This window comes from Ciona intestinalis, unplaced genomic scaffold (genome assembly GCF_000224145.3).
Source record: "Ciona intestinalis unplaced genomic scaffold, KH HT000183.1, whole genome shotgun sequence".
Classification (NCBI taxonomy): domain Eukaryota; kingdom Metazoa; phylum Chordata; class Ascidiacea; order Phlebobranchia; family Cionidae; genus Ciona; species Ciona intestinalis.
In genome coordinates, this window is record NW_004190505.1 from 1 (window position 1) to 13,765 (window position 13,765).

Consider the following 13,765-nt stretch of genomic DNA (forward strand, 5'->3'; position numbering starts at 1 on the left):
ATACCCATGTTCTGCAGAATAAACAACCATGAAACAACTTGCATTATGACGTAACAATCAACTTACGAAGCAGGTTCTTCTGTTACGTCATCACTGCTTCGTGACGTCACACGTAGCCTAAAACAACCATTGTACGTAACAATGCATAATGTGATTAACAATACATTCTTACTCACCTATTCTTTGATCTTCTTTCTTCACGCGTATATACCGCCGCAAAAAGAAATCGAATCGCGTCGACGCAAAGCGTGTATGGGGCCCCATGAAAAAAAGTCGCGAAACGCAAGCGTCGAAGAAACCGTATCGCGTCGCAAATTACGCTTCAAGATATTACAATAGTAGTAGTAACAATAATCATAATAAGTTAAGGGTAGTAATAGCATAGTAGTTAAGTTAGTAATACAATATTAATGCTACTAATAAACCTTCCCTCAAAGTCTTGAACCAGAAATACATGGCTGCTACTAAACTTGCTGGTGAGAAACTAACTTCATCTAAACTGTAACGTGGTGTAAATACCACGGGTTGTAAGGACAGCGTTTTATGCGAGAGGCAATCAACGAAAAGCGGGGAGGCGTAATTTAGGCTCGTGACAAGCTTTAAACCGCTCGGTAGAGCTAGTGAGCAACACATGAAACAATTTTAGTATATTCCCATTAGTAATTAGTAGTTTGGAATATATAACAAGTTAATTTTGTCGTGGGTTTATCATTGCGACCTTATACTCCTAAAATACTAACCAAACAGTATAAATAAGTTGCATTCATTCATTCATTCAAGCTGCGTATATACATATCTGCTGCACTCTCTCTTTTTAGAATTAGAAAAAAGCAAATTCAGTTTCGAAATAAACGGGATGGGTTAAAGTTTTTATGCATAATAACAACTGTATACGTCATATTTGTTCTCGAATGTTTACATTCTAGTAAATCTATTGTTTACGTTTAGTATTTAAACAATGGATCAACGTGTAGAAGTCGGTGTGACGCTAACCGACCAATTCGTTTCTTGTTTGCCGGAATATTTCGAAATTGATGCCGAAAATAAAATACGTCATGACATGAAGAAAGTGAACGTGTTTTCTGAAACCAAAACGTTTGCTGACTCTTATAAAGGGTGCGTTTCGCAAGAACACTAACCACTAATCATAGGCGTCATATTTATTAATTTGCAAAATGTATGGGTGGCATTGTTAAAATACAGTTACCCTCATAGTTGTCAAACATATGAAACCTCATTGATTAAAGTGATGAATGCAATATACTTTGGTTCTGCTTGTTTGTATAGACACCGGACAGTAGGGTAAAATCTGGGGTGACATTGTTAAAATACAGTTACACTCATAGTTGTCAAACATAGGGAACCTCATTGATTAATGTGGTGAATGCAATATACTTTGGCTCTGCTTGTTTGTATAGACACCTAACAGCAGGGTAAAATCTGTGGTGACATTGTTAAAATACAGTTACACTCATAGTTGTCAAACATAGGGAACCTCATTGATTAATGTGGTGAATGCAATATACTTTGGCTCTGCTTGTTTGTATAGACACCTAACAGCAGGGTAAAATCTGGGGTTACATTGTTAAAATACAGTTACACTCATAGTTGTCAAACATAGGGAACCTCATTGATTAATGTGGTGAATGATATTTAAGCCTAAAACTAGGGTGCTAAATGTGTGATGTCACCCCCTGTTCCCAAAGTTACAAACATCCTTAACATTACACCTATAGACTATACATGTGTCTTACAAGTTGCCTTCTTCAGTTTCTTATATTTTGTATGTACCCCAAACCTTTACATTAGCTGCACGATTAGTTTTAATGCCACAAATATTACAGCGAGGTTCTGGTTGAAAACATATCCGAGTTTTACACCATTCGTGACAAGTTATTGACATTGCCAACATTTATTGAAGTTTATTTAAACAAATCTAAAAGCTCGGGAAATACAACATACATTACAAAAGGTAAATGTTATTAATATTTAATAAAAGACCTAATTTGTTTCTTTGGTGGAGGTAGCGAAGGTCAATAATATACAACACCGCAAAAGAAAGGAAATAACGGTAAAACGACAGTCATTATAACGCCCCTATTGATAAAAGAAAACTCATTGAATAAGAGGCGGGATATTTGCACTCATGTTTTTGTTGGGCATGGCTGATGCAACTTTGGTGTAACAACCATGATTTTTAACGGATATTCTTTTCCAGACTTTTTATCCTTAGCATGTTTTAACGACTGTAGTTTTGCCGTTTACTCCCTTCTCTTCATTCTTTAAATAGTTTGATCATCGCCATCGTTTAAAAAAAGATAAATAAAAAAATATGATATGCAACGGAATGAAGGATGATGGCTTCTTTATCCTCAGCGTAACATTGTTATAATTATTTATGAAATATTTGTTTAAAACACACCAGGTAAATTCATTGTATACCTTAACACCACGCATCCTGCAATTCAACAACAATTAATTAAGGGAAATATTGGGAGAAGCGGAAGTTTTGATAAAACAAGAAAAACATTTTGCATTAGAGGTTAGTTATGATGGCTGGTTACTATTTGTGGTTTCTTTTATAAGTTGATCAATAGGCAATAAATCAAATTAATATTATTTTATTAACTTAATGAATATTTTGACTTGTGACTCTTTCAATAAGAAAACAAAAGATTAAATTAATTAAAACAAAGAGAAGAAAATTAGCAGCAAAATTACATTTGTTAAAGCGTGTTTTAACAACTGCTTTTTTGTTTTAAAGGGGCATACCAACGAAAAATAAAAATTTGTATATGGATAGATATTCTCAAATGCAAGCTAAAAGTACCATCAAAGTTTCAAAATATGAATCAGCTTCTAAAAAAATTTGTGTAAAAAAACGGTTGAAGTAAAAAATATTTGGCTGTTTTGACAATGCATGGGATTTCCCATAAGAAAAAAAATCACTCAACTTTGATCGTTTCTAGTTTTCTCAAATATTGAAGATTTTTCGCTGCTAAAGCTGCTTTAACTATTTTTCAATCTTCTTTCCCGTTATGCCTAATCAAAGAAAAAAACGAAAGTTATCATTAGTATTTCACCACAGATATGTTTGGATGAATTGTTAAAATGTTGGTACAAAGCGAACTTCCCTGACAGTGAAGGTTCCTCATTCGAAGCTGTGGGAGCGAACATCTGCTTGACAAACTTTAGTCGTCGCTTTCATGAATGCTACAACCCCCTTTTGTGGTTGGGGTGTTTGCCTGTCATGCTTCTATGTGGGACCCCATACTGTGTAAGTATCAAACATAAACTTCATGTTTAAATATCATAATACTGTATTAGAATTATCCTTTTCGATAAAAAAATTGGAAATAGTTTTTTTAACCAAAGATCATTAATATTCGTATGTTAGAAATATATTTGTCTGTAAACAAACCTTCATTTTATTTCATGAGTGTTTTGTTTGCCATCTGTCGAGACATTATCTGTGTATTGTAATATATTTCCTAAGATCTTTATGCGCCAGTTACCTGTGTCATATTCTGGTGGTGTCTTGCCAAATGATAGATGATGTGTTGGCACAATAAAATATTAAAAAATAATGTTTTTCACCAGGAGCAACAACAACATGAATAATGTTAATCAATTTCGTCCAATTTCCATCGTTTGTTACAAACATTTCACACAGATATATAGAGCCATGAAGTGCATCGATGTCGAGCGCAAGTTACGCGGTTCGGTCGTTTATATTGAAGGCGTGAATCAACAAGAACGCGACAGATTTCATCAAATATTACGACAAGCTTACATAGATGGATTGAACTCAACAATTCGTGAGTTGCTTCATGTTATATTAACCTGTGTTCTTATTTCAATAAGAGGTTGATGATGTTATTGACATAATATATCTTTAGGATGCTGTTAGTTGGGCTCAATTATTGTGGTTGGTAGAAATGTAGAATACAGTCACAATCATTATATTTATTTTGCACATGTAGAAACAACAACCAAAATAATGTGATTCATTAACTTTTTAACCAAACCTGTTTTTATTTTCCAGAACAACCCCCACCTTATACTATGACATCACAACCAAATATTCAACAACAATTATAATAACATTACGTAACAATCAACTTTTGCCCTGCCATAATCGTTGTACTTAATTGCCTTAATAGTGTTTTTATGTTGTTTATATTCTTTCTATGTTACCTCCTTCATACACAACCTTGCCATTTACGCTGGGGTAAGATGGGACGCCTTTGGCAAATATTATTCAAATATCCTGATCGTGTTTTAAACAATTAACAACGATCTGTGGAAGTTGTGAGGATATGGTTTTTTAATTCCTTGTTCTTTGTTTACTACCAAATGAGAAGAGAAAACAGAATTAAAAGGTGTCACATCTTCCTCACCTTTAACACATATGCGTGTGAATGGTCTCCTTCCCCTCACCAACAAGCGTGATGGTTTACCCACATATGTGTAACTCTTGAGTGAGGTCATACAGCATGGCACAAATGGCATTCACAATACATTTGCTTGGTGAAAACACGCTCTGTGTTTTGTGATGTTTTATTACGAAAGTAAACTAGCCAATTATTAAACAGCCAAGTAATGTTTCTGCTGAGGAAGAAGTTCTGACAAGGAAAATTGAAGCGACTTTTTTACAGCAATCGTGCCACAGATGCAACAATGACATCCAACTGCATCTCACTAATGGTATAATCTACAGTTCGTCCCACATTCGATGTTTCTCTTTGATCTTCCCCACTTTCGGTTCCTTGTGTGTTTCGCCTGATGACTCTGGCGCCACCAGCTGGTCGAGTGTGGAGCAGTCTACGTCATCGGGACATTCTGTGCACACGTCACTACTATGACGCATCACTCGGTCGCATTCTTTACGTAAGCGGTCAGGCATTCGGTCGTCGTCTTTGCAATGTCTGGAAAGTGAGATTTATATTAAAGAATAGGTGTATGAACGAAGTAACTTATTTAACCTCACATGGTGGGGCAACGGTCGTCGTTATAACACGAGTGTTCTGTTTCATACACCTCGTGCTCGCTTATAAACTGGGTGAACACTTTTTATTTATTATCTTAGTTTATCACAAAGCAGTTATTTAACCTCCAAACCACTTACATGCAGAAACAATGCATCTTACACGAGGCCTCGTTATCAACAGCAGGACATTTTATATCATCCGGGCAGGGCGGACACATGTCGATTTTATGGGGAACGATCTTCATGCAATTCTCCGCTAACGATACGGATCCGCTGCGACATTTGCTATGGGAGGATATTGGTTTGTTAGAACAAGGATGTTCCTTTAGCGGGAGCGACTTTTTAACAAGACAAGATGGTTACTTTAATTAAATGTCACGATATAATCATGTTGTTTTGGACTTTTTACCAATATTTTCCTCATATAATATAGTACTGTGAGGGGAGATGGGATACCTTTAGCACATGATATCCAAATATCCTGATCGTGTTTTAAACAATTAACAACGGTCTGTGGTAGTTATGTAACATTGGTTTTACTTACTCGCAAATACATTGTAAATTACACTTTGTTGTTTTCAACTGAGCTGGTGAAATAGCCTTCGTTGTCCCCGCAGCTATTTCGTCCTTAAGTTTTTCATTTATTTCATCGGTTTCCTTTTGCATCTGCGCCGCCTCTTTTTTCATTTCGTCCAACTTCTTCATCTCTTCGTCCAAGTCAACGTTGCTGGCCTCTTCTGCCATCTAGCGGTTTAAATAATATATTTCTTAATTGTTCCCGTCAAACAAAACACAATTTTTATATTTTAAATACAGCAGCTAAAATCAAATTAAACAAAATAACAAAAAGAGAAATGGCAGCAAAACGACAGTCTTTAAAAAACAATCCAATAGCTCGGCTACTTTCCGGTTGCGCGGTTGCTACGTCACAAACCCCATTCATCTACGCACCTGTTCAAATCTTTTTATTTCTTCTGCAGTTGGGCACGTAGTGTTTTTACAATCGCACTCTGGACCCGGGAGGCCGGTTGAGGAGCATTTCTGTTGGAAATGCGGAGGGATGCTGTCTTTGCATTTGCTGTTGATAATTGGTTGTTATCAATACGTAAATAAACGTGGTAACTTTTACAAGTTACCACGTATGTAACTTATTTATCCTTGCATGGAGGGGCAACGGCAGTCGTTATAACACGGGTGTTCTGTTTCATACACCTCTTGCCTGCTTACAAGTTACCACGTATGTAACTTTGTGGGTGATTGTTTTTGCTGTACGGCTGATATTATAACGTAGCAACATTGTGTTTACATGTCACAGTGAGGTTTATTACGTCATATTACCTGCAGAAACAAGGAACGATACAATGAGCGTTCTCTTTTAAGGATTTGAGAACTTTCTTCGCTTCTTTTATTTCTTTTGGTTCAGGGATTTCCCCGGGTGCGATACCAGGATCCGGACATGATATAACTTCAGGTGAGGGACAACTACATCCTTGCAATATTGAGTCGTAGTTGATACATCGGTTGTCGGATGGATGAAGCGATGATTTGCATTTACTGTAAACACATGGGTTAAATCACCAACAAGATATATCATTATGTTAAATCCACTTACGCGCAAAAACAACTTGTTTTACACCTCGCTTGCCCCCATTTGACGCAAAACTCTTCGGTACACGAGTTGCTTTCGCATTCGTATTCAGCTGGGATAGAAGAATCTTTATAACACGCCCCCTCTTCCTCGCAACAAACACACGCACAGTAAGCTCGTTTCTAAACACACGGTTTCGTTAGCCACGAGATAAATGACCAATAAACTGAATATTTACCAATAACTCCAACGTTGGCCCGACATCCGCACATGAGGTGCCCAGCCAACCCAACAACACGCAAATAACTAAAAGTTTCATCTTTACACATTGACATCCGTACCAAGCACGACGTTGATATATATGAACGCTGACATGGCCCGGGGGCATCGACTGTAAGACGTGGCTACAAGGCTTCGAAGAACACCATTGTGACAAAAAACTTTATTTGTGACGTAATAATTACGGTGAATCGCTCTTTATAATTAAACAATGCATTTTGATGAAAGGGTTGAATTTTAGAATGCGGTCAAATTTTAAAAACATTTAATGGTTTAAATATTTTCTATTCGTCTTTGTTTTCTCATAGAAATTTTATAACGGATGACCAAAGGTATAATGACGTCATAATGTTGATTATGACCTAATGAACAGTTTAAATTTTGCATGCGAAAAGAATGCAAGGTGAAGTTACAATACACTATTATGAAAAAACTAAAAATTGAACTTTTGCTGACAAATTAAAGTTTTTACAACGAAACACGCGTGGTGTTGTGACGTAAGCACTACGTTGATATGGCAACCTCGAGTACCTATGACGTCATCGTAAATATTATTCGGGTCATGAGATGACGTCATATAATTTCCACAAACGGGGAACTACCGGAAGGTGAGTCCATCTCGTCCACACCTTGGAAGTAAGGTTCTTTACCCCATCTCGAATCTTTGATCCAGTACTGTCGCAGCGCCTCCATGCGGAGACATAAACTACATATAAGAAACAGCAAGGTGGCGAGCACACACATAGATATTGCGAAGATAACAGCGAGGTTTACGAAGTAGAAAGTGTCATTGTATCCGTCCACGTATGTAAAGTTCTGTGGAACAATGTTTGCTATTATAAGATGTTTATTGTGAATGACGTATGGGGTGTGACGTAACAATCATTCATCGCGACCCATCTTTGAGTTAATTTTATGCCCATGGTTTCCCATGTGACGTCACAATTTCATGTATTGTCCGTTCACATTATAAATTGCTATGCTATTATTACGTCATAAATATTTAATTAATTGATTTCGATGTCAACCTTCAATGTACCACGTGACGTGGGGGCATCTATATGTCATTGCTTGGCGAGGAAAAGAGATTTCCATTCACGTCATAGTATACTACGTCATTAACCCAATTATTACGGACAACCAGGAAGTAAAACGAAGAATCGCAAAAACATGTTTGCTGAGTCAATTTATAATCATAATCGATTCGACCGTTTCGTCATTAATTTATTACTTAGTGACGTCACAAGATGATTTAAAATAAAAATACATGCTATTACGTCACAAATGACATTCGTTATTTTGATTGTTCTCAATAGAAAATTCGCGTTGTAGGCTATATACCAGTCTCGAATTAAAATGTGAATTGGCATTGTTACACGGGCAACAGTTAAATATCGATTATTACGTCATAATGTCCCATTATAGAACCACAATAGTGATAATATTTCACAAAAGAATTCTAAAATATTTTTTCGAATTGGTAATGTGACGTAATTCATGCGCACTGTTATATAATTGTGATAAAACAATGAAATAATTAAATATACAAACAAAGATTTATATTCACCTGATCAGATGTATTTGTTGCGTTCATTTTGATTCTTGGCTTGCGATATAAATAAAAATCAAGCGTCTGCTGAAACAATTAACCTCTAGTATGACGTAACACGGGTATATTGTCAATGATTGCTGGTATAAATTATTCAAGCATCTTATACACGAGCTGCTTCATAGTTCTGCCCTGTACTTTATATCTTTAAACCTGTTTCTGGGCATATATGTAGACAACTGCATTCCTTGTACATTTTTAACATTGCTGTTAATAGTCTCACTATATTACTGTGGGGTAAGATGTGTATCGTTAGCACATTACATCTCGTATTACCCCATTATGATTTTAACAGTTAATACAACGCACTTTTAAAATCGTGAGGATAGGGTTGTGCAAATATCATCTGTTTACGAACAAATGGGACGAAAATGAAAATATCCGACAGGAAACACCTTACCCCACCAACTATAATGAAACGCTTGATATAAATGACTAAATCAATTCTTACAGTTTTTACTACATAGCTGTATTGAACATTCATTTCTACTTTATCTATCCCTACCCGTACACATACAAGATTCCTGTACTAAACCCTGTACTTATATAAGAGCACATTGGTCTGAACGTCCAAAGAGACGTATCAATAACAAAGCGCAGACCGCCAGACCTATAGCATTGTGACGTCACAAGATAATCTAAAAGATAGCGTCCAGAGTATGGAAACGCAAATTTTTTGTAATTAATAAATTTCCCGAATTGAATTTGTGTTTATTCATGCATGAGTTGCTGACTTTAGAAATTGATTAAAATTCATGTGTTTCCAGTGTTTTAATGTGAAGTGTTTGACGAATTGAATGAAAATCGTAATAAAGTGATTTATATTTAGACAAACTTATTTTAAATTGGGTCGATTTAAATATTAAAAAAAAAATATTATTTCTCCTAAAATAGGAAGTTCCAAGTTTTGGCGGGAAAATTGGGCGGGTTGAAATTCTTGATCAGAACATAGGTGTCTATGATTAGAATCTCGAGTTTTCATTTCACAAAAACAATGTCTGTTTGTGCTGAAAACAAACGACCTGCGCTGAAAGAAATGCAAAATGTAGAACGTACCCCAAGCAAGAAGTTTAAATTAGACGATGTTCCAGTTTTAAAATTCGCAAAACTGACAGAAAATGCGTCAAAACCAACAAGAGGTTCCAAACTTTCGGCGGGGTACGACTTATACAGGTGAGCTTAGTTTGTTTGTTTTGTCGTGTTTATAGTTGTTTCTAAAGTGGTATAGACTTCGTTTATATATTTATGTTGTACGCAGTCACCTGTATGGTTAACAGTAAGTTTAAGATATTCTAATAAATTTTCCCCACTAACTTTCTTTAGGCCAGTCTGCAGAGTATGGCAAGTGCACGAGCGATTTTTTTACAAACTTTTGGTGATGCATGCCATAATTTTTCCCTTGCATGCCAATTAATTCAACAATGGAAAAAATACATACTAATTTTAGTAGGATTTCCTATTGTGGCTTGGAAATGTACGTGGTTTGCATGCCGATTTTTGATGATAGCATGCGCACGCGCGAAAAATAACTGTTTTGCACGCGCGAGATCTCGTCAGGAACTGCCATACTCTGCAGACAGGTCTTTAAGTGCGCTCTTTATTTTGAAAACTTAACAGAAAAAATAGTTTTTTGTTGGCACAAAGTTATGTTTTGTGAACTTAGTAATAGCTGTCTTGTAAATTTCAGGAGTTATTAATTCAAAGCTTGATGCTGCTACTGTACTGGACTTATGTGTCCTAGGACAAGATACTTAATGTTCGGTCAAACCCAGTGCTTAGTAGGGGTTGTCCAAATTGTCAGCCATACATAAAAACAATCACCCACAAAGTTACATACGTGGTAACTTGTCAGCGGGCACTAGGTGTATGAAACAGAACACTCGTGTTATAACGACCGTCGTTGCCCCGCCATGTGAGGTTAAACAAGTTCCATTTATTCATATTTTTACTGATCGTGGTTGAAAATGTAAAAAGTTTGATATAAAATTCCCGAGATTGATAGTGATGACAATACCAACAATCGCAACTGTATGTTTATTAGTGCCTATGACATCATAATACCTGCGCGGGGGAAAAATCTCGTAAAGACAGATATTCAGATCGCTCTCCCTGATGGTTGCTACGGTCGTGTTGCCCCAAGATCGGGACTTACCCACAAACATTTCATTGATGTGGGGGCCGGGGTTATAGACCAAGATTATCGAGGGAATGTTGGGGTTATTCTGTTTAATTTCAATGACGTTGATTTTCAAGGTTTGTAAATTTATACTTAAGTCATTAACAATAATTGCAAACACATCACTATTATAATATACTTGATAATTGTAACACGGTTACGGTTGAGATACCACACACGACTAACTTTTAAAAAGTCAGGGTCCCTTAAGTTTAAAATCTCTATGGTTCATGTGTGACGTTATTTGCTAGTTTTCATATTTCTTGTTCAATCCTAATCATACTTCACCTTGCATTCATAATTATAAGGTTATCCCAGATTTTTTTAAGGGGGTTTGCACACACCCTGCATACCCATGTTAGTTGCCTGTGGTTGGCATTATTAGGTTTTAATGTCAATTAGTACTTAATTTTGTTAGTTTTTACTTTTGCAGACAACTAATTATATAACAGCTCCATTAACTATTAAGTTGAGTGCTGTAATGATAACCATAACCACACCACCTGTGCTCTTACTGTTCATTCAATATTTATTTTCAGTCCATAAAGGAGACAGAATCGCTCAACTGATTTGCGAACGAATATTTTTACCCGATTTACAGGAGCTTGAGGTAAGTTGGCTGGTGAGATTATTACTTTGCTGGATAGTGGAAGTGTGGAAGATATCTAATGGCAATATTTATTTGTCTGCCATTAAGTGTCTCATCCATCACTACACTTGTAGCAGAGTCGAGCCTCCTGTATCCTCTTATAACTTGCACCACTGTGTTCAAGCATCAAGATATAATATACCTGGCAACAGCTAACAGCATATATATTAATATAAAGTGGATAATTGTTTCATATTTTTCTTGCAGAAGTTGGACGAAACTGTTCGTGGTTCTGGTGGTTTTGGCTCCACTGGTCACAATTGATGTTATGATGTCATAACACAAAGTTTTGCAGCAAAAACTACCACAATAAGTTTACACAAATATTGTGTTCCCTTTTTCTTTTTTATATTTTTGTAATAGGTATGTCGTATGTGTGGTGAAATTGTATTTGAATAGTAACATTAAACAACGAACAGTAACAAAGTGTTTCGTGCACAAAAAGTTTTAAACAGCTGAAGTCAGTGTTGTTGCACTGATTGGAATTCTTGGCATAAATTGTTACGAATTCCCCAAAATATGAAATGTGCTTAAGTGGCCGATATTCAAATGAATGGAATTTATTTTAAGGCCACAAAATATGGGGAGGTAAATTAGAATCTCATGTTTATAACGAGGCGATTCAATCTAATTCAACTTTCTAACTGAGACAGTGAGTTGGTTGGGGAGTTCCCCTCCTTCCATCCACGAACCACTTCTACTTCCGTCGACACAACCAACAATAGTTCACAATTTTTCGACGATAATTTTTTAGCAAGAAATTTCCTGAAAAAAAGTTACTTTATTTTAGTGCCAATGGTGTTGTCAGTACTTGGGGTGTGTGGACATTAAAAGCCAGTGATATTGGCCACAAATATATGCTACCATGTTATATGTTATTATTTGTTAAATATTTCGTGCGCGAGCGTTTTTGGGGACACGTGGAACAGACCACCCATGTTTTAACAACTGTCGTTACCCCACCATGAAGGATAAATAAGTTACATATGTGGTAACTCGTAAGCTGGCACGAGGTGTATGAAATAGAACGCCCGTGTTATAACGGCTGTCGTTACCCTGCCATTGAAGGATAAATAAGTTACATATGTGGTAACTGGTAAGCAGGCACAAGGTGTGTAACTTTTTAACCCCGCACTGCCGCACATTGGAACTGTATAAGCGAAATAACTGCTAAGAACCTCAGCCATAAAGCAGCAAGTTGTTTTATTCTAATCGATCCTCGCATACACAAACTTACTTCAACTGCGCAGCCTCGCCAATCACTTCTGGCTGTTTCAGTTTTGAATCAAGATTGTAAAACATGTTTTCTATGGCACGGACAGCAATCCAATGTCGCCGCTTGAGGGGGATGGTGAGCACACCCCATCCAATTGTTGACGGAATGTTTAAAATAAATCCTTTGATGTTCGTTAAACATAATCTTTCAAGACTCCTATAATGTAAATCATAGAAATAACATAAAGCAAAGTTTTTTTCAATAAACAATGCTCGATATTTATTACAATTTATCAAAGTTTCAACAAGAACATGACAGAACTTCTGTAAGGTACGATTTTCTTATTTATTGCTTCGGTTTCAACTGAAGATGGTTTGAGCATTTTTAAAATAAAATGTTTAAGGTAAAAACCAAATCATACATAGGGTTGTTATGCTTATATTAAAACTGACCTAAAACGTTGTGTTTTACGCACCTATTACTGCAAATATAAAACTGCTGTATATATTATATGTTGAAAACAAGATATCAAAATACTCTGTAGTTTTACAAATATAATGTACCTCCTTTTATCCCACCAAACGGCTGCGTGACCTTTACTTTGAAGAACTGACATGATGACATTCACATCGTAGTTACCGGTGCCCAACATACTTTTGTGTGGGTTTAATACAGTATCGGGTGATAACCTGGGTAAATAATGGTATGGAATATTTGTTCAACACTGATTGTTTGAAATGTTAAACAATGAGATATCACTACTTGATAATATATTGGTATTATGAGGCGTGGTTTTAACCAAAAACTTTTATTTGAAGTAAAGTTGCTGTACAATAGTTCTGTGACTTTGTAACAAAAACAAAGCCATTGGAATGTACGATATGTTACAAATTAGTGAATGATGAAGCTGGTTAAGTTTTCACTGTACCACTCAAACCACTGGCACTGTTGTATCAAACTAAATCATAATAACAAACCTTGAACAAATTTCATCGAGTTGTTCTTTGGTGAAAGCGTTGGGATCTTGAAATACATTGTTTAACGCATGTAGCGCGCATAATTCGAAATGTTGCCGTTCATGGTAAACTTTGCGAGGTGCTGGTTCGTCGGGGTGGCTTCCACGCAAAGCGAGACACGACATGACAATGATTATTAACGAGGTTGAAATTATAATTAAAATGCAAAACATACAAAGCTTTTTCAGTATTTGTAATTCTGCAAGCATATAAATTTGGTTAAGTTATAATTCCATGCGTAA

At 36.1% G+C, this 13,765-nt stretch overlaps 3 protein-coding genes and 3 long non-coding RNA genes across 6 annotated transcripts; 2 read left to right on the top strand and 4 right to left on the bottom strand.

Annotated features, from left to right (window-relative positions):
- The first annotated feature begins 43 nt into the window (after positions 1-43).
- On the top strand, positions 44-4,616 carry LOC101242827. Its single transcript, XR_717782.3, has 6 exons — positions 44-1,116; positions 1,845-1,972; positions 2,426-2,542; positions 3,089-3,277; positions 3,674-3,818; positions 4,046-4,616. It is a non-coding gene; the product is annotated as an uncharacterized LOC101242827 (long non-coding RNA).
- On the bottom strand, positions 1,897-3,680 carry LOC113475289. The gene is made up of 2 exons (XR_003397038.1): positions 3,516-3,680; positions 1,897-3,042 (listed from the first exon to the last, which is right to left on the bottom strand). It is a non-coding gene; the product is annotated as an uncharacterized LOC113475289 (long non-coding RNA).
- On the bottom strand, positions 4,527-6,923 carry LOC100182280. Its single transcript, XM_002129709.4, has 7 exons — positions 6,817-6,923; positions 6,603-6,760; positions 6,329-6,544; positions 5,942-6,068; positions 5,535-5,734; positions 5,129-5,275; positions 4,527-4,928 (listed from the first exon to the last, which is right to left on the bottom strand). Exons 1-7 carry the CDS (start codon positions 6,895-6,897, stop codon positions 4,715-4,717), a joined length of 1,143 nt encoding a protein of 380 aa, XP_002129745.3. The 5' UTR covers positions 6,898-6,923; the 3' UTR covers positions 4,527-4,714.
- An 82-nt stretch (positions 6,924-7,005) lies between these two features.
- LOC113475288 lies at positions 7,006-9,030 on the bottom strand. The gene is made up of 2 exons (XR_003397037.1): positions 8,425-9,030; positions 7,006-7,673 (listed from the first exon to the last, which is right to left on the bottom strand). It is a non-coding gene; the product is annotated as an uncharacterized LOC113475288 (long non-coding RNA).
- A 333-nt stretch (positions 9,031-9,363) lies between these two features.
- On the top strand, positions 9,364-11,713 carry LOC100183847 (deoxyuridine 5'-triphosphate nucleotidohydrolase-like). Its single transcript, XM_002130049.5, has 4 exons — positions 9,364-9,639; positions 10,508-10,719; positions 11,182-11,252; positions 11,499-11,713. Exons 1-4 carry the CDS (start codon positions 9,425-9,427, stop codon positions 11,553-11,555), a joined length of 555 nt encoding a protein of 184 aa, XP_002130085.1. The 5' UTR covers positions 9,364-9,424; the 3' UTR covers positions 11,556-11,713.
- LOC101242901 (josephin-2-like) lies at positions 11,665-13,742 on the bottom strand. The gene is made up of 4 exons (XM_004227291.4): positions 13,485-13,742; positions 13,071-13,196; positions 12,529-12,723; positions 11,665-12,056 (listed from the first exon to the last, which is right to left on the bottom strand). Exons 1-4 carry the CDS (start codon positions 13,730-13,732, stop codon positions 11,924-11,926), a joined length of 702 nt encoding a protein of 233 aa, XP_004227339.3. The 5' UTR covers positions 13,733-13,742; the 3' UTR covers positions 11,665-11,923.
- Positions 13,743-13,765: the final 23 nt, after the last annotated feature.

Excerpts from the sequence above, each read along its gene's own strand:
- LOC100183847 (XM_002130049.5), top strand. The coding sequence starts at position 9,425 with ATGATTAGAATCTCGAGTTTTCATTTCACAAAAACAATGTCTGTTTGT. Across the intron at positions 10,720-11,181 it reads CAATGACGTTGATTTTCAAG|TCCATAAAGGAGACAGAATC; the intron begins GTTTGTAAATTT and ends ATTTATTTTCAG. Across the intron at positions 11,253-11,498 it reads CCGATTTACAGGAGCTTGAG|AAGTTGGACGAAACTGTTCG; the intron begins GTAAGTTGGCTG and ends TTTTTCTTGCAG.
- LOC101242901 (XM_004227291.4), bottom strand. The coding sequence starts at position 13,732 with ATGCTTGCAGAATTACAAATACTGAAAAAGCTTTGTATGTTTTGCATT. Across the intron at positions 13,197-13,484 it reads CTCGATGAAATTTGTTCAAG|GTTATCACCCGATACTGTAT; the intron begins GTTTGTTATTAT and ends TTATTTACCCAG. Across the intron at positions 12,057-12,528 it reads GGCGAGGCTGCGCAGTTGAA|GAAATTTCTTGCTAAAAAAT; the intron begins GTAAGTTTGTGT and ends ACTTTTTTTCAG.
- LOC100182280 (XM_002129709.4), bottom strand. The coding sequence starts at position 6,897 with ATGAAACTTTTAGTTATTTGCGTGTTGTTGGGTTGGCTGGGCACCTCA. Across the intron at positions 6,761-6,816 it reads GGCCAACGTTGGAGTTATTG|AAACGAGCTTACTGTGCGTG; the intron begins GTAAATATTCAG and ends CCGTGTGTTTAG. Across the intron at positions 6,545-6,602 it reads AAAACAAGTTGTTTTTGCGC|TAAATGCAAATCATCGCTTC; the intron begins GTAAGTGGATTT and ends ATGTGTTTACAG.